The sequence below is a fragment of the Oncorhynchus clarkii genome, chromosome 13 (assembly GCF_045791955.1).
Source record: "Oncorhynchus clarkii lewisi isolate Uvic-CL-2024 chromosome 13, UVic_Ocla_1.0, whole genome shotgun sequence".
In the NCBI taxonomy this organism is placed as follows: domain Eukaryota; kingdom Metazoa; phylum Chordata; class Actinopteri; order Salmoniformes; family Salmonidae; genus Oncorhynchus; species Oncorhynchus clarkii.
In genome coordinates, this window is record NC_092159.1 from 33,271,588 (window position 1) to 33,299,411 (window position 27,824).

At 42.5% G+C, this 27,824-nt stretch overlaps 1 protein-coding gene across 2 annotated transcripts; it reads right to left on the reverse strand.

Annotated features, from left to right (window-relative positions):
- Positions 1-83: 83 nt before the first annotated feature.
- On the reverse strand, positions 84-26,764 carry LOC139364552 (LIM homeobox transcription factor 1-alpha-like). Of its 2 annotated transcripts, none has more exons than XM_071101373.1 (9): positions 26,721-26,764; positions 22,918-23,003; positions 22,243-22,429; positions 3,437-3,669; positions 3,059-3,219; positions 2,823-2,900; positions 2,447-2,564; positions 1,998-2,153; positions 84-1,908 (listed from the first exon to the last, which is right to left on the reverse strand). In XM_071101373.1, the coding sequence occupies exons 1-9, from the start codon at positions 26,762-26,764 to the stop codon at positions 1,751-1,753; spliced, it is 1,221 nt and encodes a 406-aa protein (XP_070957474.1). In that variant the 3' UTR covers positions 84-1,750. The 2 variants fall into 2 exon arrangements, with proteins under 2 accessions (XP_070957474.1, XP_070957473.1); XM_071101372.1 differs by having other exon boundaries at positions 22,243-22,435.
- Between the last annotated feature and the right edge of the window lie 1,060 nt (positions 26,765-27,824).

Consider the following 27,824-nt stretch of genomic DNA (forward strand, 5'->3'; position numbering starts at 1 on the left):
TGGTGTTTCTCAATCCTGGTCCTGGGGACCCAAAGGGTGCACATTTTTGTTTTTTTCCTTTCGCACCTGACAACGCGCCATCTTGACCACACAGCAGCGCAGAGCTTTCAAGGCCTCCTTCGAGGTGTCCTCCAAACCATGCAGAAAGGTAAGCAGACCAGGCATAACATTGCTTCTTTTTTCTTTCGCTCTCTTTTCAATGTGCACCCCTTTGGGTCCCCAGGACCAAGATTGAGAAGCGCTGCTCTATCGGACCCTGTTAGCCTACTCTATAGGACCCTGATTGTATCTATAGTCTAAATATCTCCTTTCGCTATGTTGACTAATGTGAACTAATCAGGGGTTAGAGTGATGTGCAAATAATTTCCTGTTATAACATTGCTAAAAATTCTAACACACTAACCTGAGCGCAAACTCTAGACCTAAGTTACCTAACCCACATACTTCACTCATTCACATACAAATCGAGCGTGCCACTCTGTATCCTTCAACTCATCTCAACCTATAATGAAAGCTGTTCCTCCAGATCTACCTGTACCTTTATTCCAGTCATTAATTTAGGCTCAACTTCCATTAACTTTCTGATTTGGCTGAATTGACCCCATCCGTGCTATGAACCAGTGGCCATCTCCAATACAACGGTTTTTGGGTTGAATCATGTTCTGGTGGCAGCTCTGCCCCTAGCCTGCTGTAACCTCTCTGGTATGTGTCTTCAGTCTGCTCCTAAACCCAGCTGCCAAGAAGACTCCCTAACCATGTGGACACCATAAGCAGGTCAGATCATGAGCTAAATGAATAAAACATTCCCCATTCATTAGCAACCTAATAAGTAACATAGGTTTCTGACTCACAAACACACAGACCTGACAGACCTGGATTCAAATAGTATTTCTTCTCTTCAAAATACTTTAACTGCTCTTGATTTAAGCTTTCCTGGGCAATCCTCCCCTCCCTTATATGAAACAAATGAGAGAGTATCAGATAAAGTATGATGTCATAGGATTTCACATCTGTCTGCTACAGGTAGGATGTTGGGATCAAGCAAAAGAGAGTGGCCGTGTCCGAATACCCATACTTGCGTCCTAAATAGTAGGACGTTTGAGTATGTGAAAAAAAGTTTTATAGTATGTGAAATCTTGAAGAGCTAGTGTACTTTAAATGCCCGGATGCCATACTCATTTTGGCTTTCCATCTAGTAGAATTCGCTAGGCACTATAATCGTCTTTTCACACCCGCGTGTTCGACAACAACTGATAATCAGATGAGGGGACAAAAGCGATTGCGCATTCGATGATGCCTTCTCAGTATGGATGAGTAGTGTTTTGATATTTGTTGCTTACTGCATACGTTTGTACTAAACACAATGTTCTAAATAGTATGTAATATGATTAGTACACAGTATGCAGTTTAAGTAAGTAACGGGCAAGACAGATTTAGTTCACGCCCTATGTCATAGTTGAGACATTAAATGGCTACCTGGGTCGTGTTTGGTAAGGAAAAACGTGTTCTTAGTGGATAAGTCGAGGTAGTACATCCCTATTTCACTCCTAAGGTTTCCTCCCTACAGAACATGACCAGGTGTTTCCTATTATGCTTTTACTTGGTCATGTACAATAAGCCTGGTCATGGATATGGACCCAGCTCAAGCATGGTTGGTGTGATGACCTTCTGGGTCTAGTAGGATAACTGGCCATTAGCTGCTTCTCTGAGTGTTGATTAGTGGAGTGAGTCAGGGATCAAGGGTGAGGGGTCAGGATGTGAAGTAGGAGTTCTGCATGGAGTAGAGGCGGTCGATGGGGTTTCCCACCCGCCCCGCCAGGAGCCCACTGTCCGCCACTGCCAGGAGACAGTCGCCGAGGTGACTGAGGCTCCCGTCGCTGTCCAGATCGTGGAACACAGTCTCTGAATCTAAAGGGAGAAATAGAGTTAGTGTGTCTGTCTGTTTGGTCCGTCTGTCCATCTCGCTCTCTTTTTATGTTTCTCTCCCTCTCTCTCACCGTAGGAGTGGAGATGTTCAGAGCCCAGCTGAGGGGGTGTGAGGCCATGGCGGAAGGGCTCTCCTCCGTAGATGTTGGGGTCCAGAGCCAGTAGCTGCTGTCGTGGCAACGAAGGGTACGACAACAGACCGTCCAATCCGTGACCACTAGAACCGTCTGGGAAGAGAGAGACAGAACATGAATCAATCCCTGCATCTCTTCCTCTCGTCCTGCCCCTTTACCTCCAGAGACATTGTTTCACCTGCCTTGAGGTGAGTTTCCTGAAACGTAGCTACTTTGGCAAGCTACTCTGTTTAATTGTTACTTTTGTAGCGAAAGACTAATCTTCCTGTGCATGAATGACCAAAAATTGTCAAATTATGCACTTCTATATCTACCGTCCCGCGAGTTAAGTACCAGTTAGCTACAAGGCTTTTGGGAAACCCCTGCTCTGTTCTCCCCTCTCTTACCCTCACTGTCATCGTTGCTCTGTCTCCCCCCCCTGGTCGGCCCTCTCCTGGACCCTCCCAGCTGCTCCTGTTCCTGCTGCTGCTGCTGTTGCTGCTGCCTGCGCGCTATCTTCTTCATCTGCAACGCACAGGACCAACACGCACTGGCACACTGATAATGGACCCAATGGCGCTATTGCTCTGTCGTTCGTTAGAAGGATAGTTCACCAAAATTGCATTGTTATTTGGGTGAACTATCCTTTTAACTGTGCTTTAGCCTTTAAAAGAAATGTTAGCATGCGGTTTCAGAGCAATTGCGCCGTTAGATTCATGATTAGTGTTATATTAGTGTCATGGGCGGGGGGAGTGGCGATTCAGGACAGGTCAAATATCTCACCTTTGCTCTCTGGTTTTGGAACCACACCTGCACTACTCGAACCGTCAACCCGGTCTCAGCTGCCAGTGTCTCTCTCACCTGAAGATAAGATAAATTAAGCCATGACACTAAATGGGACAGTGTGTGTATATGTCTGTGTGTCCGTGTGTCCGTGTGTGAGAGAAGAAAAGAGAGACAGAAAAGTGAAAGAGAGAAGGAACAAAATAAATAAACCGTGTTACGCCTGGTCTGCTTACCTTTCTGCAAGGTTTGGAGGACACCTCGAAGGAGGCCTTGAAAGCTCTGCGCTGCTGTGTGGTCAAGATGGTGCGTGGTCGCTTTGACCGTTTGTGGTCCTTCCCTTCGCAGCCCTTCCCCCCTATAGAACCGCCCCCACCATCCTCATCCTCACTCTTCACTGAGGGGTGTGGAGAGAGACAATAGGATCTTCAATTGACAGACAAACTGGTATCAAATGGTGCCTAGTAGTGAATCTCAATTAAAAAACAAGTCATTAGGTTATCACTGTGTAATTATGTAATCTCCTGCACTTTCTGTACCATAAAGTGCCATCCAGCGATTTTATTGGTTGATTGATTGATTGATTTGTTGGTTGCCCTGTCTTTTCCTGTTACCTGACTCAGTGGGTGTGGGGCTGATGGCAGCCAGCATCTCCCTCTCCTTCTCGTAGTCTCCCCTGCAGAGCAACTGTCCCTCCTTCAGGACAAACTCGTCTCCGCGCTGCAGCCGGCGCTCACATTCACAGCAGCTGAAACAGCCCAGGTGGTACACCTGCCCCAGCACACGCATGATCAGCTCTGAGCGCCCAATCACCTGCAGGCACGCACTGCACTTCCTGACAAACAGCCTATAGGGACAGAGGGGAGAAAGGGTGCGTTCCAGTGTGTAATAGATAAGTTGTCTTTATTGCAGTCTTGAAGATGTTTAATGTCTCTAGAATCACAGTAGGAATATGATCAAGTAATATTCTGAGATGTGCAGAAGACACCGTCTTGACCACACAGCAGCACAGAGATTTTAAGGCTTCATTTGAGGTGTCCTTCCAAACCGTCTCTTTTGTAGTTGGGCTGCAGATGATCAGGTCTCACATCGCTTGCAGGAGTTGTTGTAATTTCTCACTAACATGATATTAGCAGTCCTCTGAGATGTGCCGAGCGACTGAATTAAAGACAACATGGAACGCACCCAAAGGCAGAGACAGATTGCCTGAAAGATTAGACCTCATTTGCACCTGTGAAGATTCTCAATCAAACCTGTGTACGGTATCTAATTAAATGTCACATCAGCATTTCCCATAACTTAAAGCTTGAACATGTAATATAGCTAACATCTACATGGTAATGCTTTAGAATGTCGTTCTTCACTGATGACACTTGGGGGCAGTAGTCAACTGACATGTAGGGAGCCTGCACTGAAGCGTTGATGGATTCTAGTTTTTTTACGAATTCTTTACATCAATCTATTGAACGAGCTGGTACAGCCCATCATTACCTACTATTCACAATTAGTAGGATTTAAAAGAGAACATGTGTACATGTATCGTGCTTGGACAGTTTTAACAGTTCACACACTCATTCACGGGCTTCGTGGTCTACTTTCTTTTTGTTCATTCACCACTACTCTCGTGTGTCCCACCCCTTTCATTTTCTCCCACTCTTCATTCTCTTCTCATCAACATATCAATTCAATTTAAAGGCCCCCAAACTCCTGCTTTTAAATTCCTCTTGAATTCCAGTTGTTTTATCCCTCTATCCCCCCTTCTTCTATCGCTCTCCAGTATTTTCTGACAGGATTCCCAATCCCCCCCCCCCCATTCTCCTTCGCTCCCTCCCTCCACAGTTCAGTGAAACTAATAAAGACAGGATTAATTAGATTGTTGTTTAAACAGTGCGATGCCCAGACAGACGCTGTAAACTCATAACCAGGGATTGGCCATAGCATGGGGTTAATCTCTCTCGCTCTCCTCTCTCTTTTACACACCAAAACACGCACACACACACACACACACACACTCTTTCCTCATTCTTTATCGGTCTCTCTAGCCTAACCCAACCCACAAACTCTCACATATATTTACAGGAAACCAAGGTTACTCATCAATATACGGTGAGTACTTCCATATACATTTCTACAATATCTAAGCATATTTAAAACACACACCTGCACACGCCTAATCATATGATGACATATTGACACAGGAAATCCTGGGTCATTAAACAAGACTGCAAACAATAGGTCTGCTGTGCAGAGACTTAGCTCATAGAAAGAGAGAGACCATAGAGAGAAAAATGTTTCTGTTGAGCAAGGGATGACTGGATGAGATGAGAAAGTGACAGGATGACTAGGGACAGAGAGATAGAGGGAAGGAGAGAAGTGTTAAGGCTCCCTGACTGGGTGAGAGGAAGGTGTCAGTACCCCAAATCTGAAGGGCGGAAAGGGGAAGAGGTGAGGAGAGTGAGCCAGGTCGGCACATTAGAGGTCCTAATCTGTGATCTTGTCCTGTCCGAACCACAGCTGCCACGGATAATCTCTCTCAATCCATCTGTCTGCCAAACTAGCTAACACTCCCGAAAATTACCCCAATCACAGCCCACCACCGTCACACATACTTACTTAACCAAACATACTCACTTGCCAAACACACTTACACACACGCATGCGCATACTCACACACACACACACAGACGCACGCACACACACCGATCGAGGAGTACCACTTCAACACTAATCCAGGCAACACCACCACCACGACTATCAATTCACTTCACACTCCATTATACCGAGCTGTCTCTGTCTACAACACACAAAGTTATTTCAAGTGCCTCCTCTTAATTGCCTCATTGCCTACAGCAATTGTAAGTAAAATATCTCATCCAATAGCCCCGAAAATGGCAAACCAGAATTTTTTATTTTAAAGGGGAAATCTGCTATTTTTTTACTTTAACATTCACAACATATACACATTAATTATTGAAGAAAATAACTTATGCCTCATGAGCTTAGTTCAATTGTTATCCTTACCCAAAATATAAGATTGTTTTACTGCTTTATTTGTAAACAAAGTAATTGTAAACAGACATGGAGGCCTCAGAATATTGGTTAAAACTATACATTTGATCTCATGGATGGTCAGTCCTTGCATCAATAGCTCTGTATACATTTGAGAGTAGTTACATTTCTCCATCCTTCAGCCATTTACAAAATCATTGGCAGGGTGCCGGCTTTGTTATTTGAACTGCAGATTGCCCCTTTAAATCCCAGTTTGTTTTTTAAATCCATTTTATACTGCCAGAATTGACTCAACATAAAGGCGACATGGGACAACGGTCACCAGACCACAATTCCTCTGCAGTGTTTAAGTCCTGATTTTTGGTTATTAATCCCATTTCATAGTGCCACATATTGTAGAATTTAATAAACTTGGAAACGGAAGGCAATAGTCACTGAGGGAGGTCTCTAAGTAGATCAGTCTAATCCCCCTAATAGAAGTGTAATTCACAATAGACCCACCCACCTCTGTCCCGAATGGCACCATATTCCCTTTATAGTGCACTACTTTTGACCAAGGCCCAAAGGGCTCTGGTCAAAAGTAGTGCACTATATAAGGAATACGGTGCCATTTGGGACACATCCCCAATAACCCAGGGAGAGAAATGGCTCATGGCTGCTATCAAGATGAATGGTCCCACTTTAGACAAAACATAATGAAGCCTTCATAAACCCTTTATAAAGCCTATATAGGTGTCTCCGAAATTATCACAAGCATTCGTAAGCAAACGGAGTTAGATTTTACCCTGCTTGGCACTTTGACCTCCCCAATTCACGGCACCAATGAGATTGACTGGGTTCGAAACCCCGTGGGTTACGACTGTTGAGACATTAGCTTGGGGAGCGAATGCAAGTCCTCAGATCTCAGCAAAGACTATGTTATGCATGTGTTAGTTGTATGTTGATGTGTATGTGGAGCTGCTTGCTCCTATGTGCGTAAGCATGCATGTTCGGTATGTGTCCATCCATGTGAATGGATTAGTGAAAATGTCTATTGGGTTTTGTATTGTCAGCTATCAGTGAATGTTTGTTTTAGCATATTGGAAATGTAAGCTTGGGTGATGTTGTGGGTATGGTATCTTTACAGTGAATCTGGATGTTACAATCTTAGTATAGCTTTAGTATAATTTTATTTTGGTGTGTGAGCATGTGTGTGTGATTGTGTGTGTCCACGTGCATGTGTGTGTGCACGTTCAAGTGTGTGTGTGAGCGGATATTGCACTGTGAAGCAGGATGGCTCAGAGCCAGGGTTCAGTAATCACATCATCTCCTTTTATTAAATCTCCCTGCACTGCTTCTGTGTTATTAAAATTTCCCAGCATTCCCCACGATACAGCTCCCCCCGCCGCCACCACACACACACACACGCTCGTGACTCACACACACACACTAAGATGCCCGCATACAAAAACAGACACATACACAAAAAAAATGCTTGGTTGTTTGGTTGACCCAACTGCTGGGTTGCAGGTGTTTGGTCACTTGGTTGGGTTGTTTTCTTTAAAAACTGCTGGGTCACTTGTGCTGGGTTATTGATCCAGCAGGTCAGATCATTAGACTGGAGGCCTAGTTTAGAATGGTTGTTGCTTTCAGATAGTTATTTTTAGCCACCCATGAGAGTAAACGTAATTCCTGTTAATCTGTTCTGTTGTATAGTTATGTTACAGACACGTTTAGATCCATAAAGCTTACATAAGTGTATGAGTTTCCCTAAAAGCGTATATAAATCCCACTGTTGCGATACAATAAGGTGGTATACCTTATTATAATTAAGCAATGAGGCCCGAGGTGGTGTATGGTATATGGCCAATATACCACAGCTAAGGGTTGTTCTTACACACGACGCAACGCGGAATGCCTGGACACAGCTCTTAGCCGTGGAACAAAAGTGTGTGGACACCCCTTCAAATTAGTTTGGCTATTTCAGCCACACGCGTTGCTGACAGGTGTATAAAATCGAGCACACAAGCCAAGCAATCTCCATAGACAAACATTGACAGTAGAATGGCCTTACTGAAGAGCTCAGTGACTTTTAACATGGCACCGTCATAGGATGCCACCTTTCCAACAACTCAGTTCATCGAATTTCTGCCCTACTAGAGCTGCCCCAGTCAACTGTAAGTGCTGTTATTGGTGGGAAGTGTAAACGTATAGGAGCAACAATGGCTCAGCCGTGACGTGGTAAGCCACACAAGCTCACAGAACGGACCGCTGAGTGCTGAAGCACATAGCGTGCAAAAATTGTCTATCCTCATTTGCAACACTCACTACCGAGTTTCAAACTGCCTCCGGAAGCAACGTCAGCACAATAACTGTTTGTCGGGAGCTTTATGAAATGGGTTTCCATGGCTGAGCAGCCTCACACAAGCCTAAGATCACCATGCGCAATATCAAGCGTTGGCTGGAGTGGTGTAAAGTTCGCCGCTATTGGACTCAGGAGCAGTGGAAATGTATTCTCTGGAGTGATGAATCACACTTCACCATCTGGCAGTCAGACAAAAGAATCTGGGAGAGAATGCTCCTGATTCCGAATGCATAGTGTCAAGTGTAAAGTTTGGTGGAGGAGGAATAATGATCTGGGGATGTTTTTCATGGTTCGGGCTAGGCCCCTTAGTTCCAGTGGAGGGAAATCTTAATGCTACAGCATACAATGACATTCTAGACGATTCTGTGCTTCCAACTTTGTGGCAACAGTTTGGGGAAAGCACTTTCCTGTTTCAGCATGACAATGCCCCCGTGCACAAAGCAAGGTCCATACAGAAATGGTTTGTCAAGACTGGTGTGGAAGAACTTGATTGGCCCGCACAGAGCCCTGACCTCAAACCCATCTAATACCTTTGGGATGAATTGGAACGCCGACTGCGAGCCAGGCCTAATCGCCCAACATCAGTGCCCGACCTCACTAATGCTCGTGGCTGAATGGAAGCAAGTCCCTGCAGCAATGTTCCAACATCTAGTGGAAAGCCTTCCCAGAAGAGTCTGTTATAGCAGCAAATGAGGGGACCAACTCCATATTAATGCCCATGATTTTGGAATGAGCTGTTCGACGAGCACACATACTTTTGGTAATGTAGTGTATATTGGCCATATATCACAAACCCCCGAGCAGTGGTGGAAAAAGTACCCAATTGTCATACTTGAGTAAAAGTAGAGATACCTTAATATAAAGTTACCCAAGTAAAAGTCACCCAGTAAAGTATTTGGTTCTAAATATACTAAAGTATCAAAAGTACATGTTATTGCTAAAATATACTTAAGTATAAGTAAAAGTATAAATAATTTCAAATTCCTTATATTAAGCAAAGCAGATGGCACCATTTTCATGTTTTTAAAATGTACAGATAGTCAGGGGTACACTCCAATACTCAGAAATAATTTTAAAACAATGCATTTATATTTAGTGAGTCTGCCAGATCAGAGGCAGTAGGGATAACCACGTGTTCTCTTGATAAGTGCCTGAATTGGACCATTTACCTGTTCTGCTAAGCATTCATCATGTAACAAGTACTTTTGGGTGTCAGGGAAAATGTATGGAGTAAAAAGTACATCATTTTTTAAAGGAATGTAGTGGAGTAAAAGTTGTCAAAAATATAAAAAGCTAAGTAAAGATACACAAAAAAACTACTTAAGTAGTACTTTAAAGTACTTTTACTTAAGTACTTTACACCATTTCCCCCGAGGTACCTTAATGCTATTGTAACCTGGTTACCAACGTACCTAGAGCAGTAAAAATAACTTCTGTCATACCCGTCGTACACAGTCTTTTATAAACTGGTTGGTTTGAGCCATGAATGCTGATTGGCTGACAGCCCTTAGCCGTGGTATATTGATCATATACCACACTGCCTTGGGCTTTATTTCTTAAACATACCACGGCTGTCAGCCAATCAGCACTCAGGGCTCGAACCACCCAGTTTATAATACAGCATGTAATAAATTATCTTCACATTATAAAAGAATGTGTCAAATGCAAAAACAAAATAACAGGTGGCCAATAAAACCTAGCTGAAAATAATTTAAGGATTATATTAAAACAGACCTAGCTGCTAGGTCAACTCAGCATGAGAGTAAAAACTACACAATTGATGGTTAAATTAACCCATGTTTGCATAATCCCAACAACTCAACTTGTTGGGTTATTCACACAACCCACCTGTCTGGGTCAAAATAACCCAGCGTGTGTTCTGTCCCATATTTAGCTAGCGTTGGGTTACCAAATAATCCAAATTGGGTTGTTATTAACACAGCATTCTTTTGAGTGTATGGGTCACAGACACGGTACATCACAGAACAGTGATATACAAACAGAAACAACTTGCAATCACACACACATATGCAGATGGAAGGCATTTCCTTCAAAGCCTATGTGTAGTTATAGACAACGTGCATCAGACAGTCTTATTTGATTTCCAAACATTTTGAGGTATACAGTATGAATGACTCTCTGATTAGTATAAAATACAATATCAAGGTCTATTACTAATGACTAGCAGACCAGTCTCTCCATCCATAGACTCCTAGCTTTTCTCAGTGTAACTATTTACACTGTTCACAATAATACTTTAGATATTCCATACTCTGATCTCGACTGAAAGACTACCCTTTAATGACAGTTCAGATATGGCATAACATGAAAAAATGTAATATACCTGCAAAGAGCAATGACTGAAAACTGTGCAAAAACACTGTGCTTGATGCTTGGGAGAGTGTGAGAGGAATGTGATATGTGTGAGGACATGGATGATTCTCTGTCTGTGTCTGTCTGTGTGTGTGTGTGTGTGTGTGTGTGTGTGTGTGTGTGTGTGTGTGTGTGTGTGTGTTTAGATAAAAGCTAATCCCCAGGCCACCAGAACGCAATATCCTGTCTGGCGGTTTCTCATTTCCTGTCTCTCTCTGGTGGAGCGGGATGCAGGGGGAGGAAGACTGGGGAGGGGAGGAGACTCGTTGCCCCAGAAACAGGAGATACAGCCCCCCGATTTGAGAATGTTGACACCGCTCTCTCTCTGCCTCTCTCTGTCTCTCTCCCTCCCTCTCTCAGGTCCACCCCATCTTTTCATTTTTCTTTTTTTCTCTCGCTCTTCTTCTTTTATTATCTCAGATTTAATAACGTCGAGGCGAGCAGCTTGTTTTTCCATGAAACATTTATTAGCTGTCTGTAATGAAATTGTTGTGGGGGAGGCCAGATGATGGGGGACTCATCGGGCATTATGCAAAAACTGTGGCAATATTACTGGGGGGTGATACAGACACACCTCGGCTCACACCTCACCTTCCTCCTCTTCTGTCTTCTTCTCCTAAATCTCTCTTTTGCTCTCGCTTGCTTTTATCCCATTCTCACTCCCCATCTGCAATTTATCAACTTTCTCCAAATTCTCCTCATTTTCAGTCACATCTCTGTTCTCTTTATGTCCTTTCTCTCTGTATTGTTTTGGCACAATGCATACCTTGATATAAATGTATCACTGTAAGGTTCTGTTTCTCCATCTATTTTCTCTTCCTACCTCTTCTCTCTTTCACACCTCTTTCATCACCTGTTGACCTGAGCTGGGAGGTGACGTAAGAACCCTTACTGTGTGTCTGGTGGAAGAGAAGGAGTGTGTCTGAAATAGCACAATTTTACTTATATAGAGGCACTACTTTTGACCAGAATGGTAACCTATTCCCTATATAGTGCACTATAGTGAAATACTTTAATGCCATTTAGTGTAATTTCAGATGGAGACAAGACATTGTATTAAAAACCACAATACTACTCCTCAGTATGGATATGGAGTACTAAAGTTGTCTGTGTCTGTCTGTCTGTCTGCCTGCCCATACCCCCTGTGGACAACCATGTATGAGCCAAGACCAACAATATATCCCTAACGCACTCCTACAACCCCTCAGACTGAACTATAGTGAGTGCAAACACATGGGATGAATTCCTAACAATTCTACAATTCTATTCTGAAGTATTCTTCAGAGTGGATATCATTGGCTGCAATAGGTTATGCTTCGGTTCAGACTATGTACTCCATTGCACAGTAGGCTTGCTGCAGTTGTGTTGATCAATCCGCTTTGTGGGTTTTGGCATATATGTTTTAGCAGTATATGTTTTAGCAGTATGGGGTAGAATGTCTTGATTTAACCCATTCCCTCCACTGTGCATACTAACTAATTATCCATCTCCTAGCACAGTTATACTGTATATTACAGTATATACAGAATATAACTATATACTGGTACTGTGAGTATATAGTTATTCTCTTAGGCTTGCCATCACTGGAGTGGCTGAGTACATTTGGTAATTAGCGCTGTGTCCAATCAACCCCCTCCCTCCATCCCACCCTCCCTCTCCTCCCATCCTGAGACACAAAGAGGCGCTGAGCGGAGAGACGATTAAGAGAAAACGAGGGATAAACAGAGAGATAAACTGATTGGTGTCATCACTGCTATCAATCTCAACGAGAGGGAAATGAGGTTTGGAATCGAGAAATATTATTACAAACCAGACAGTGATGAACGAGGTAATGGAGAGAGGAGGAGCGAGATAGGGAGGAGGATAAGGGGGATGGGTGGGATAGATACTGTATCTGTGTGGAAGACATGATTTCTCTGTTCTCAATCCCAGCATAGGACAACAGTGATTCCACATATAACCATGTAAGATGAGAAGGTGGGCTCCTGGCCTGGCAGTTTGAGAGCTTGTTTGGTCAGTGAACGTTGGTCTTGACTGTGACTCTTGGTCTCCGCTCCCGTGTGACTGTGGGAGTCTCCCCTCTCCAGACAGGGTCTCCATGTCTCCCACCCCACATAGTGATCTATTAGAGCCAGCATTGAGGGGCCAGAGTGTTGGGTCTAGCAGTTACCTGCGCTACCACCTTGTGTGTAGATGCCTGAGTGAGTGTGGAATCGAATCCCAGTCCCGCCGTACTTTCCACACAAACCTCTAACTTTCATTTCCTGTCTCTCTCCACTGTCTCTACTACTAAAAACATCAATGGTGTTTTTACCAACAATACCACCACCTATTGTGATACAGTGATATCCACTGTAGTGTTCTACATGTTGATATCCAACCCATATGTGTGTGCCTGGTGAGCGGGGGGTGTAGATAGGCCTCAGAGCCCCCCACTTTAGACTGATATCGAACCTGGGCTCCAGGCTCCTCCAGGCTCTAGTCGCCCGCGGGGCGCAGGGCCTTTATTGGTCTGAGACCTAGGTCAGCCCGAAGACTCTGCTCTCTGTTGCTCTGTGGGAAGTGTGTATCAGAGTGTGATTGGGGGATACTGGAGAGTCTGTATGGGCAGCGGTCTGTGTCTCTTTGCCTGTCTTGGAAATTGTGTGTAATAAAAACACACACACAACTCTCGCCTAAGAAAAAGGACTAATATGAAAATATTTGAAAACAATGGCTAGACGGAGATACTGTAGCGGGAGGAGGCAAACAGCAGGGCTCAGCAGAGTGGAACCATGCTCCTCATGTAATGAGTAACCCTAGCTTCAACAACTACCCTTACCCTAGCTTCAACCACTACCCTTACCCTAGCTTCAACCACTACCCTTACCCTAGCTTCAACCACTACCCTTACCCTAGCTTCAACCACTACCCTTACCCTAGCTTCAACCACTACCCTTACCCTAGCTTCAACCACTACGCTTACTCTGGCTTCAAGACCACATCCCGGTTCAACCCTAACCCTAAATCCAACTACAACAATAATCCCCCACCTCCAAATTCACAATTGAAATCCTGATTAGCTCCACAAGCTAATACCTAGGCTTAGCTCAGTGGGCTAACACAGTCTTAGGACTAACACTGGGAGATCTGGGTTCAAGAGAACCAGTCGGCCATTACAAGGTCACTATGAGAGTGCTTTGGGAATGATACAGTAAGTACTCGATTCAATCAGATCCACTTTAGCCCGCGATAACCGACAACTGCATAGCATAATTATTGTTTTATTTAGACGATGTCGGAGGTGGAACTGCGTTGGAATTGTCAAATCAGCAAGCGGCTCCCCGTGTTATACCTATCGCGAACATTGCCATTGGATGCACCCAGTCACATTTGTATAAACTGGTTGAATCTACACCTAAGCACACACACACACACACACACACAACTCCAGACCGCAAAGGGTTACAGCAAAAAAAGATACCTCCCTCCAATATTAAGCTTTCCACTATTTCTAGTAAATTCTTAAACACAGACACTCACTCACTTCAAATTATCATACAGTGTGTGTGTGTGTGTGGTGCTGATGGAATGACTGCAGGGAACACAAGGAAACATTGTTACTGATCTTCTGAAGGTCATAAGTAAAGACGTGTGCCAAGTCTCTCACAGAGAGACATACACAGTACACACACTATATAGAAAGAGAGAGACTCATCATATGTACACTATATACAGTGGGGCAAAAAAGTATTTAGTCAGCCACCAATTGTGCAAATTCTCCAACTTAAAAAGATGAGAGAGGCCTGTAATTTTCATCATATGTACACTTCAACTATGACAGACAAAATGAAAAAAAAAATCTGAAAATCACATTGTAGGATTTTTTATGAATTTATTTGCAAATTATGGTGGAAAATAAGTATTTGGTCAATAACAAAAGTTTCTCAATACTTTGTTATATACCCTTTGTTGGCAATGACAGAGGTCAAACGTTTTCTGTAAGTTTTCACAAGGTTTTCACACACTGTTGCTGGTATTTTGGCCCATTTCTCCATGCAGATCTCCTCTAGAGCAGTGATGTTTTGGGGCTGTTGCTGGGCAACACGGACTTTCAACTCCCTCCAAAGATTTTCTATGGGGTTGAGATCTGGAGACTGGCTAGGCCACTCCAGGACCTTGAAATGCTTCTTACGAAGCCACTCCTTCGTTGCCCGGGCGGTGTGTTTGGGATCATTGTCATGCTGAAAGACCCAGCCACGTTTCATCTTCAATGCCCTTGCTGATGGAAGGAGGTTTTCACTCAAAATCTCACGATACATGGCCCCATTCATTCTTTCCTTTACACGGATCAGTCGACCTGGTCCCTTTGCAGAAAAACAGCCCCAAAGCATGATGTTTCCACCCCCATGCTTCACAGTAGGTATGGGTATGGTGTTCTTTGGATGCAACTCAGCATTCTTTGTCCTCCAAACACGACGAGTTGAGTTTTTACCAAAAAGTTATATTTTGGTTTCATCTGACCATATGACATTCTCCCAATCTTCTTCTGGATCATCCAAATGCTCTCTAGCAAACTTCAGATGGGCCTGGACATGTACTGGCTTAAGCAGGGGGACACGTCTGGCACTGCAGGATTTGAGTCCCTGGAGGCGTAGTGTGTTACTGATGGTAGGCTTTGTTACTTTGGTCGCAGCTCTCTGCAGGTCATTCACTAGGCCCCCCCGTGTGGTTCTGGGATTTTTGCTCACCGTTCTTGTGATCATTTTGACCCCACGGGGTGAGATCTTGCTGCTTACCTATTGCAGATTCAGTCTTCCCAGCCTGGTGCAGGTCTACAATTTTGTTTCTGGTGTCCTTTGACAGCTCTTTGGTCTTGGCCATAGTGGAGTTTGGAGTGTGACTGTTTGAGGTTGTGGACAGGTGTCTTTTATACTGATAACAAGTTCAAACAGGTGCCATTAATACAGGTAACGAGTGGAGGACAGAGGAGCCTCTTAAAGAAGAAGTTACAGGTCTGTGAGAGCCAGAAATCTTGCTTGTTTGAAGGTGACCATATACTTATTTTCCACCATAATTTGCAAATAAATTCATAAAAAATCCTACAATGTGGTTTTCTGGATTTTTTTTTCTCATTTTGTCTGTCATAGTTGAAGTGTACCTATGATGAAAATTACAGGCCTCATCTTTTTAAGTGGGAGAACTTGCACAATTGGTGGCTGACTAAATAGAAGAAGCCACTTCTCCAAAACTGCCATAAAAAAGCCAGACTATGGTTTGCAACTGCAGATGGGGACAAAGATCGTACTTCTTGGAAAAATGTCCTCTGGTCCGATGAAACAAAAATGGAACTGTTTGGCCATAATGACCATTGTTATGTTTAGAGGGAAAATGGGGAGGCTTGCAAGCTGAAGAACACTATCCCAACCGTGAAGCACGGGGGTGGCAGCATCATGTTGTGGGGGTGCTTTGCTGCAGAAGGGACTGGTGCACATCACAAAATAGATGACATCATGAGGCAGGAAAATTATGTGGATGTATTGAAGCAGCATCTCAAGAGATCAGTCAGGAAGTTAAAGATTGGTCGCAAATGGGTCTTCCAAATGGACAATGACCCCAAAGTTGTGGCAAAATGGCTTAAGGACAACAAAGTCAAGGTATTGGAGTGGCCATCACAAAGCCCTGACCTCAACCCTATAGAAAATGTGTGGGCAGAACTGAAAAAGCATTTGCGAGCAAGGAGGCCTACAAACCAGACTCAGTTACACCAGCTCTGTCAGGAGGAATGGGCCAAAATCCTAACTGACCTAAGACAGGGAATTTTTACCAGGATTAAATGTCAGGAATTGTGAAAAACTGAGTTTAAATGTATTTTGGTAAGGTGTATGTAAACTTCTGACTTCAACTGTGCACACTATATAGAGAGAGACTCAACACATACAGTGGGGAGAACACGTATTTGATACACTGCCGATTTTGCAGGTTTTCCTACTTACAAAGCATGTAGAGGTCTGTAATTTTTATCATAGGTACACTTCAACTGTGAGAGACTGAATCTAAAACAAAAATCCAGAAAATCACATTGTATGATTTATATGTAATTAATTAGCATTTTATTGCACAACATAAGTATTTGATCACCTACCAACCAGTAAGAATTCCGGCTCACACAGACCTGTAAGTTTTTCTTTAAGAAGCCTTCCTGTTCTCCACTCATTACCTGTATTAACTGCACCTGTTTGAACTCGTTACCTGTATAAAAGACACCTGTCCACACACTCAATCAAACAGACTCCAACCTCTCCACAATGGCCAAGACTAGAGAGCTGTGTAAGGACATCAGGGATAAAATTTTAGACCTGCACAAGGCTGCGATGAGCTACAGGACAATAGGCAAGCAGCTTGGTGAGAAGTCAACAACTGTTGCCGCAATTATTAGAAAATGGAAGAAGTTCAAGATGACGGTCAATCACCCTCGGTCTGGGGCTCCATGCAAGATCTCACCTCGTGGGGCATCAATGATCATGAGGAAGGTGAGGGATCAGCCCAGAACTACACGGCAGGACCTGGTCAATGACCTGAAGAGAGCTGGGACCACAGTCTCAAAGAAAACCATTAGTAACACACTACGCCGTCATGGATTAAAATACTGCAGCGCACGCAAGGTCCCCCTGCTCAAGCCAGCGCATGTCCAGGCCCGTCTGAAGTTTACCAATGACCATCTGGATGATCCAGAGGAGGAATGGGAGAAGGTCATGTGGTCTGATGAGACAAAAATATAGCTTTTTGGTCTAAACTCCACTCGCTGTGTTTGGAGGAAGAAGAAGGATGAGTACAACCCCAAGAACACCATCCCAACCATGAAGCATGGAGGTGGAAACATTTTTTGGGGATACTTTTCTGCAAAGGGGACAGGACGACTGCACCGTATTGAGGGGAGGATGGATGGGGCCATGTATCACGAGATCTTGGCCAACAACCTCCTTCCCTCAGTAAGAGCATTGAAGATGGGTCGTGGCTGGGTCTTCCAGCATGACAACGACCCGAAACACACAGCCAGGGCAACTAAGGAGTGGCTCCGTAAGAAGCATCTCAAGGTCCTGGAGTGGCCTAGCCAGTCTCCAGACCTGAACCCAATAGAAAATCTTTGGAGGGAGCTGAAAGTCCGTATTGCCCAGCGACAGCCCCGAAACCTGAAGGATCTGGAGAAGGTCTGTATGGAGGAGTGGGCCAAAATCCCTGCTGCAGTGTGTGCAAACCTACAGAACTACAGGAAACGTATGATCTCTGTAATTGCAAACAAAGGTTTCTGTACCAAATATTAAGTTCTGCTTTTCTGATGTATCAAATACTTATGTCATGCAATAAAATTCAAATTAATTAATTAAAAACCATACAATGTGATTTTCTGGATTTCTGTTTCGATTCCGTCTCTCACAGTTGAAATGTACCTGTGATACAAATTACAGACCTTTACATGCTTTGTAAGTAGGAAAACCTGCAAAATCGGCAGTGTATCAAATACTTGGTCTCCCCACTGTACACACACACACACACACACACACACACACACACACACACACACACACACACACACACACACACACACACACACACACTGCTCAAAAAAATAAAGGGAACACTTAAACAACACAATGTAACTCCAAGTCAATCACACTTCTGTGAAATCAAACTGTCCACTTAGGAAGCAACACTGATTGACAATAAATTTCACATGCTGTTGTGCAAATGGAATAGACAACAGGTGGAAATTATAGGCAATTAGCAAGACACACCGAATAAAGGAGTGGTTCTGCAGGTGGGGACCACAGACCACTTCTCAGTTCCTATGCTTCCTGGCTGATGTTTTGGTCACTTTTGAATGCTGGCGGTGCTTTCACTCTAATGGTAGCATGAGACAGAGTCTACAACCCACACAAGTGGCTCAGGTAGTGCAGCTCATCCAGGATGGCACATCAATGCGAGCTGTGGCAAGAAGGTTTGCTGTGTCTGTCAGCGTAGTGTCAAGAGCATGGAGGCGCTACCAGGAGACAGGCCAGTACATCTGGAGACGTGGAGGAGGCCGTTGGAGGGCAACAACCCAGCAGCAGAACCGCTACCTCCGCCTTTGTGCAAGGAGGAGCAGGAGGAGCACTGCCAGAGCCCTGCAAAATGACCTCCAGCAGGTTCACAAATGTGCATGTGTCTGCTCAAACGGTCAGAAACAGACTCCATGAGGGTGGTATGATGGCCCGACGTCCACAGGTGGGGGTTGTGCTTACAGCCCAACACCGTGCAGGACGTTTGGCATTTGCCAGAGAACACCAAGATTGGCAAATTCGCCACTGGCGCCCTGTGCTCTTCACAGATGAAAGCAGGTTCACACTGAGCACATGTGACAGACGTGAGAGAGTCTGGAGACGCCGTGGAGAACGTTCTGCTGCCTGCAACATCCTCCAGCATGACCGGTTTGGCAGTGGGTCAGTCATGGTGTGGGGTGGCATTTCTTTGGGGGGCCGCACAGCCCCCCATGTGCTCGCCAGAGGTAGCCTGACTGCCATTAGGTACCAAGATGAGATCCTCAGACCCCTTGTGAGACCCTATGCTGGTGCGGTTGGCCCTGGGTTCCTCCTAATGCAAGACAATGCTAGACCTCATGTGGCTGGAGTGTGTCAGCAGTTCCTGCAAGAGGAAGGCAGTTCTGCCTGTTCCCCAGACCTGAATCCAATTGAGCACATCTGGGACATCATGTCTCGCTCCATCCACCAACGCCACGTTGCACCACAGACTGTCCAGGAGTTGGCGGATGCTTTAGTCCAGGTCTGGGAGAAGATCCCTCAGGAGACCATCCGCCACCTCATCAGGAGCATGCCCAGGCGTTGTAGGGAGGTCATACAGGCACGTGGAGGCCACACACACTACTGAGCCTCATTTTCACTTGTTTTAAGGACATTACATCAAAGATCAGCCTGTAGTGTGGTTTTCCACTTTAATTTTGAGTGTGACTCCAAATCCAGAACTCCATGGGTTGATAAATTTGATTTCCATTGATAATTTTTGTGTGATTTTGTTGTCAGCACATTCAACTATGTAAAGAAAAAAGTATTTAATAAGAATAATTCATTCATTCAGATCTAGGATGTGTTATTTTAGTGTTCCCTTTATTTTTTTGAGCAGTGTATATACACTGTATAGAGACTCAAATCTATCTCTATATGAGAGACTCAAGATGGGGCACTCATTCTATAGCCTACTTACAACATGGGAGCAAGTCTACTCTGTATAGGTTAAGTCTTTGATCTAGGTTAGACAATACAACATTCTATACTTTCAATAATTATATGTATGTACCAATATCGAATGCGATAAGCAAGATTTTCTTAGACACCTGAACTCATGGGTAACAGCTAAACTGTATATGTCAAAGTATTCACACCCCTTGACATTTTGTTGTGTTACAGTCTGAATTTAAAATGTATTAAATTGAGATTTTGTGTCCTTGGTCTACACACAATACTCCATAATGTCAAAGGGAATTATGTTTTTATCCATTTCTACAAATTAATAAAAAATGTAACGCTGAACTGTCTTTAGTCTAAGTATTCAACCCCTTTGTGCTGAACAAGTCACAAAATAAGTTGCATGGACTCACTCTGTGTGCAATAATAGTGTTTAACATGATTTTTGGATGACTACCTCATCTCTGTACCACACACATAATTATCTGTAAAGTTCATCAGCCAAGCATTGAATTTCAAACACAGATTCAACCACAAAGACCAGTGAGGTTTTCCAATGCCACGCAAAGAAGGGCACCTATTGGTAGGTGATTTTTTTTTAAAGCAGACATTGAATATCAATGTTGTAGTTACTCCACAATACTAACCTAATTGACAGAGTCAAAAGAAGGAAGAATAAAAAATATTCTAAAACATGCATCCTGTTTGCAACAGAACACTAAAGTAATACTACAAAAAATGTGGAAAGAAATGTATCTTATGTCCTGAATACAAAGCGTTATGTTTGGGGAAAATACAACACAACACATCACTGAGTACCACTCTTCACGTTTTCAAGCATGGTGGTGGCTGCATCATGTTATGGGTATGCTCGTCATCGGCAAGGATTAGGGAGTTTTTTAAGATAAAAAGAAACGGAATAGAGCTAAGCAGAGGCTAAGTCTTAGAGGAAAACCTGGTTCACTCTGCTTTCCAACAGACACCACAATATAAATGCACCTTTCAACATGACAATAACCTAAAACACAATGCCAAATATACACTGGAGTTGCTTACAAAGAAGACATTGAATGTTCCAGAGTAGCATAGTTAAATTTTTACTTAAAATTGTCTTGAAAATCTATGGCAACACTTGGCTGTCCAGCAATGATCAACAACCAATTTGATAGAGCTTGAAGAATTTCAAAAATAATAATGTGCAAGTATTGTACAATACAGGTGTGCAAAGAGACTTACCCAGAAAGACTCATAGCTGTAATCACCACCAAAGGTGATTCTAACATGTATTGACTCAGGGGGTTGAATACTTATGTAATCAAGATATATTAGTGTTTTTTTCATGAATGTTTTACAAATATTATAAATTGTTCTTCCGCTTTGACATTACAGAGTATTTTGTGTAGATCGTTGACAATTAAATCCATTTTAATCCCACCTTGTAACACAACAAAATGTGGGAAAAGTAATGGAGTATGATTACTTACTGAAGGCACTGTAGTAGCAGACACTTTTAGAGGGACTGAGACAGTGAACTCATTACCTCAATACCATTTAATATCTGTCGCACTCCAATTCCCCCTACTAACACCTCACCCAAATTACCCCGGAACGAAACACACTAATCTTAGTTGTCTATTATTTACATGCTAAGCATTTACAAATAAGCAGTAACTGAAAACTTCTCTACTACCCTCTCCACTATATATATCCCCCTTCACCTATCCCTCTGTCTGTCTCTCCCTCCCTTCTCTCTCCTTTCCTCCTTTCCTCTCTCATCCAGATGTCTGCTACAGTGGGAGAGTCTGTGCGCCTGGACGTCTGACACTTTTCACAAGAATGATAACGACCTGCTTGCTACGTCCTTCAGCCATCCATCCCTGGGATCTCACACACACCACCAACAAACAAACACACCCACGACCACACACATGCATACACACACGTTGAACACATGCATGCACACACACCCACACATAGACTGACCAACAGACCCCCCAGACTGATCGAAACTCCACACCAAGTCACATTTATCAGAGAGGAAAGTGGAGCTAGCTTACTGCCACACTAATAGCAATCAAGCGTTTCATGTATATACCCACCAAAACATTCAGGTACTAGTGTCTGCAGGTTTTATTTTTTTAATTTCAATTTAGACCTAGACAACCAGGTGAGGGGAGTTATTTACTAATGTGACCTTAATTCATCAATCAAGTTCAAGGGAGGAGCAGAAATTCCCAGACACTGGGCCCTCCATGGAATGAGTTTGACACGTTTTCCATATGTTCTGTCATATATTCCATATATACCAGTTCCTATAAGCCCCTGAGCCATTTCACAAGTTTGCTTTATCCCGAAACCAGCACACCTGATTCAGGGGTGGCACAAGGACTAGGTGACAAAATACATTGATTAAGACAACGCAAACTATAACGTTTGTGTGTCTTTTGGGATTTTAGTAGTATTGACGTTTTCTTACTTTTCGTAGTCATGCTTGCAGTACAGCAGACGGTCTCTGCAGTAGCATGTCCCACTAAGCGCGCTCAGACACACCGCACACTTGACGCAGGTCTCGTGCCACGAGCGCTCGTTGACACGCAGTAGGAAGCGATCCGCAATGGGCGACTCACACCCCGCGCACACCTCGCCCCCTCCGCCCATATGTTCTGAACCTGAGGGGAGAGGGGGACACAGGGCAAAGGGGATACCTAGTCAGTTGCACAACTGAATGCATTCAACCTAAATATGTTTTCCGCATTGAACCCTAACCATCTGAATCAGAGAGATACGGAGGCTGCCTTAATCGAAGTCCACGTCATACGAGGGTATAGTGTGTGTGTGTGTGTGTGTGTGTGTGGTCAAATCTGTAAATGTCAAGCAGAACTTGATTTTTTTTGGTTAATTCGATATTACTTCCCGGCAAGGTCCATACTTATTTTATGACAAAAATAGCAATACAAATGTATCACATATCAAATATATTACACATTTCTCATATATTTCTCACATTTATAAAATAAAGTTCAGAATTTAAAACGTTCTGTCACTATAACCTTTGACATCTCATTGGATATTCATTTCATTATTGGACTATAATGTTAAAATAATTATGTGCCAGTCAGGCCCAAGATGTCAGTCCCATTTCACTCCTCACCGAATGGCGTGGAGGCTGGAGGCTGCTGAAGACATGATTGGGTCTCCTCTGTTTTCATCCCGTCCCTCCTTCCTTCGTCGTGTTCGCTGGACGAGAAGGAGAAGAGAGAAAAAAGGACAGTTACCCTCTAAATACAAGCCTACAGTCAACAAGTGTGTAGAAGGAAAAAATTGAGGGCAGATTGTCGTCGCCGAAAAGGGAGAAAGAGGATATACTGTAAGGGGAAAATAAAACGCATCAAAAGTCAATGAAAGACACGTAGGCTAAGGCCTAACCATGATCGTGGATATTATATTTCGGTGTCCTCTTGAAAACATATTTAATATTCAAATGTATGAATTAATTACATAAACAGTCGACCTGCAATGCGCACATATTGCAACAGGAATAAAATCGTATACAAGTATTGCCTCGGAATGGATAAATGCATAGGAAATAAAAATAAATGTGCTAGGCTTAATAGGTTACTCAATTCGGTCTACTCAACAGAGTTTTAAACACCTGACACACTGAGATGTAACGTTGGAGCCGAAGGTGGTGTGTGGTCCTATTCATGTTTATTTATTTGCATATATGATACCCGAAGTCAGATTGGGGGTCGAACCGGATATCTGGTTTTGCCCTAATATTGACCAAAACAGGTCGGGATTAAACCCCGTGACCTGCTGACGCCACACCGCTACACAAACCCAGAAACGGCCCAAATCCATTCCAGTCCGTTGTTGGAGAGGGAAAATGCAATACCGGATATTTAAAATAAATAAAGATAATTTTGTCGAATACGATTCATAGAAATTTATGAATTCAAAATTCCAACTAAAGCATGGGGATTTATTAATATACTTTGAATAATAATACCAATATGAATAATAATACGCTAATAACTGTTAATAGAATAATAATAATAATAATAATAATAATAATAATAATAATAATATGATAATATAATTACTAACGGTGTTAATGGTGTGGTAGGCTATAGAATTGCTCAAACCCGACACTTAGTAATGGACTTCTCAGACCTATTCCATGAACACAAACTTAATCTACATAAATCGTGACATTTCAATAATGCACTATGTTCAATAGGCCTATTGCAACATAGCGTGAACATGTTTATCTATTATTTGACAGTATTCTAAATCAAAGTGACTTTAAATTTGTTTTTTTTAATGAATATTTATAATTAAGAACGCCTAAATCTAATTCCAGCCGATACCCTACATTTCGAAAGGAACTAATTGTTCTGAATGAACGATTTAATTTAAATACATTATTTGGTTTTTAAATTGATCTAGGCTTTAAATGATACATTCTCAATTATTGGGTTAAAATATAACCATTCTTAATCGAATATGAAGCTTACATGTTTATGAACTGAACTGATGAAGACTTTCAAGATTCCTTTGCTCTCATTGGAGGAATTAGGGTGTCACTGCTTCGAATAAAAATAAAAGTAATTTAAAAAAATAAAACCTGAAAAATCATCAAGAAATGTGAATCATTATTGATTTAGGCTATATGAATACATAGGCTAAAATGTCATTTACACCGTCATTACAAATCGAAATAATTATTATTTCCTTGTATAAAATAGCCTACTAAATCAAATGATTTAGGCCTATTAATGTGCATAGACTACAGAACTGTATCCACTAACTTCAAAAATATGTATTTCAATGTATTATTATTCCAAATGATCACAACAGTGATTACAAGATAGGCTATAACATACTATTAGAAAACCACATAAACCAATAAAATCACTTGAAAAACAAATATGGAATATTCTTGTTTTCGACTAACTGCTATAATGGACACTGTATTATCATAGAATTTGAGCCTTGTTGTTGCCTTGCTTTCCAAAGCGCGCGCGTCTCTATTCGCCTATTTCTAAGAGCACATAACTGATTGCAATTTCATGTCTATTATTCATAGCTGTGTAATGCAGACAAATACTGTTGACCAGAACGGTATATCCTTAAACTACTATCATATAAGCTTTATGTAATACCGATAATATACAGGACAAAACTGAAGGGGCACCTGGTTTAGTCCCCCCCCCCCCTCTAAATAAAAAGCATAGGCCTATATAAATCTTTAGGCCCTGTGTGGTGATAGGGATATCAACGCTTTACACATTGGTTAACATTGAGAAACTTTATAGGTGAAGAACAATATGTTCTGTGAACACCAAAGTCTGGGGAATGTGCTCGGAAGTTGTAGGTTAAGGTTAGGGTCAGGTAAGGGTTATGGTTAGGGTAAGGGTCGGGTTTAAGATTAGGGTTTAGGGTAGGGATGTCCCATGGATCGCAGATAGCACTAACAATGAAAGATCACCTATATGCACCGCATTTGCTGGTAATGCCGTCAACTTTCTTTGAGCTATGTTATTACTGCATCATCATCACACGTTCACAATAAGGCTAATCTACATTTGATTTCATATTTTCCCTTATATTTCCCCCATTATATTCACATAACTAGGCTACCACTGCCTTTTTCAATTTGCGTCACCCTGTAGCCTATATTATCCACAACATGTTGATATAAACGTGTAGGCTACTGTTTATAAACGTGTAGGCTACTACTGGATAAATAGTCTATTTCTTTATGGGCTAATACCACCCCACATTTCTACAACTCATTGGAAAGACATGCATACATTGACTTTTCAGATCAAATAAAATCTAACTTTATTTGACACATGCGCCGAATTCCAAGTGTAGACCTTACCGTGAAATGCTTACTTACAAGCCCTTAACCAACAGTGCAGGTTAGTTGAGTTAATTTTTACATGTAGGTAGGGGTGAAGTGACTATGCATAGATAATACACAGCGAGTAGCAGCAGTGTACAAAACAAATGGGGGGGGGGGGGGGGGGGGGGGGAGTCAATGTAATAGTCCGGTGGCCATTTGATTATTGTTCAGCAGTCTCATGGCTTGGGGTGTAGAAGCTGTTAAAGGAGCCTTTTGGTCCTAGACTTGGCGCTCCGGTACCGCTTGCCGTGCGGTAGCAGAGAAAACAGTCTATGACTATTGGCTTACAACCGAGGTTGTGGCTATTATCAATTGATATACTCTGTATCAAACTCGATGAAGAGCGAGACTCCATCATCATCAATATCATACAGGTAGAAATGAGATAGGCCAGTACTTTTCATACCCATCAACGTTCCACAAGGTCAGGTGAATCAGGTGTGCTAGCTCAGAACTCTCATCCGGAACCCCGAGACACCAGCCCGTTCCAAAACTTTGTATAGTTTACATTTTGGAACGGGCTGGGGTCTCGGGGTTCCTGATGAGAGCTCTGAAAACCCCGGAGATAGGCTATAATAATTTCAAAATATCGATAAGGACTAAAGGTTTACTATTATGGACCTCAAGCCTATAATAAGACAGAACATGTATCTCGACAACCTTATTATTCAACAAAATATTAAAGTCAAATATTACAAACTATTTGGGTATTTAAAAGTATGCTATGTTAAAGTTGATAGGCCTACACATATGAAATGAAGTAGGCTAGTCAAATTGCAGATTAGGTTACAGGCAATATGCAACACATAGCCTACACTTGGATAAAAGTCAAACCTGTGTAGGGATTCCCATCAGCCTCTGAAATAATAACATCGAGAAACCGATGTAGGATCACTCCTATTTCCAAGGAAGAAAAGGGGGTGGCCTGGTTAAATGTGCTGAAAAATGCCAAACACATATTTGCAACATATCTGCGATTTGAGGTTGGCAATGCACCGACAACCTGTCGACGCGTTCTGGATGTTGGCGGCAGACGCACATACCTTGAGGTGAAACACACTCCTTCCGAAACCTCTATCGGTAGCATTAAAATATCATAAGACTATTCGTTCCGTGAATGTGCACGCGTCGTATAGTCCTATTTCAAACTCCAGAAGGCGAATAGCAGCAAAATAGCATGTTATGTTAAGGCAAACTATTCTATTGTGCTCTCTTTTCTCTCCGTCGCTCTAAAGCGGACTCTGCGCCCGGAGTTCGGTGGGCATAAAACGACTGAGAGGAGGAGGAGCAGGAGAAACGGCGACGGTTCTTAAGGTGGGGGGGTGTATTGACGTAGTGATAACGTGCTGTAATGGTAAAATGGATAATATGGAATCACCATCGGGTGATCAATGCTGTTCTTTTTTGGATAATTGCATTGTTTTAACAAAACCATCATGCATTAGCAATGACAATAAAATTACTTTCAATAAAATTCACTGTAGAAAAAATGCGTAGTTCATACATACTCTTTTGAAATAGTGCTGCTGCATTATAGGAACTATTACAGCGAATTACTTTTATGATATTTTGTTATTTCACAACGTATCCTGCGCTTGGCTATACCCATATTCTCAACTGTTGAGATGACTGAAATATTTTGATTGTTAGGGCTATAAAGGTTCAATCAAAAGTGGCACACGTTTTGGTTTTTGCCCCTAGCACTACACAGCTAATTCAAATAATCAGCTAATCTTCAAGCTTTGATAATTTGAATCAGCTGTGTAGTGTTAAGGAAAAAAATTAAACGTGCCCTTGGGGTCGCGAGGACCGAGTTTGGGAAACGCTGGACTAGGCCCTATACGTGGTATGACCAACCTACATGTGTAAAGAGAAAGGGTTTGATGAGACAAAACATACACCTAACTAAACAATTAGAAACAAATGTTTTCCTACTTGCTAGAAACAATAAGTGGTTGATTTAACGTTTGGCCCCTTTTGTAAAATAAAATTTAAAAAAATTAAAAAAAAATATAAATCTAACTTTTCATGCAGTGAATTCTACTGCCACCGTGTGGCATCCTACTCTTCTTACATGATGATAAAGTGAATCACAGCAGGAATTCTATGGAATGCTTTTGTACGAAGTCCATACAGGAATTCATCTG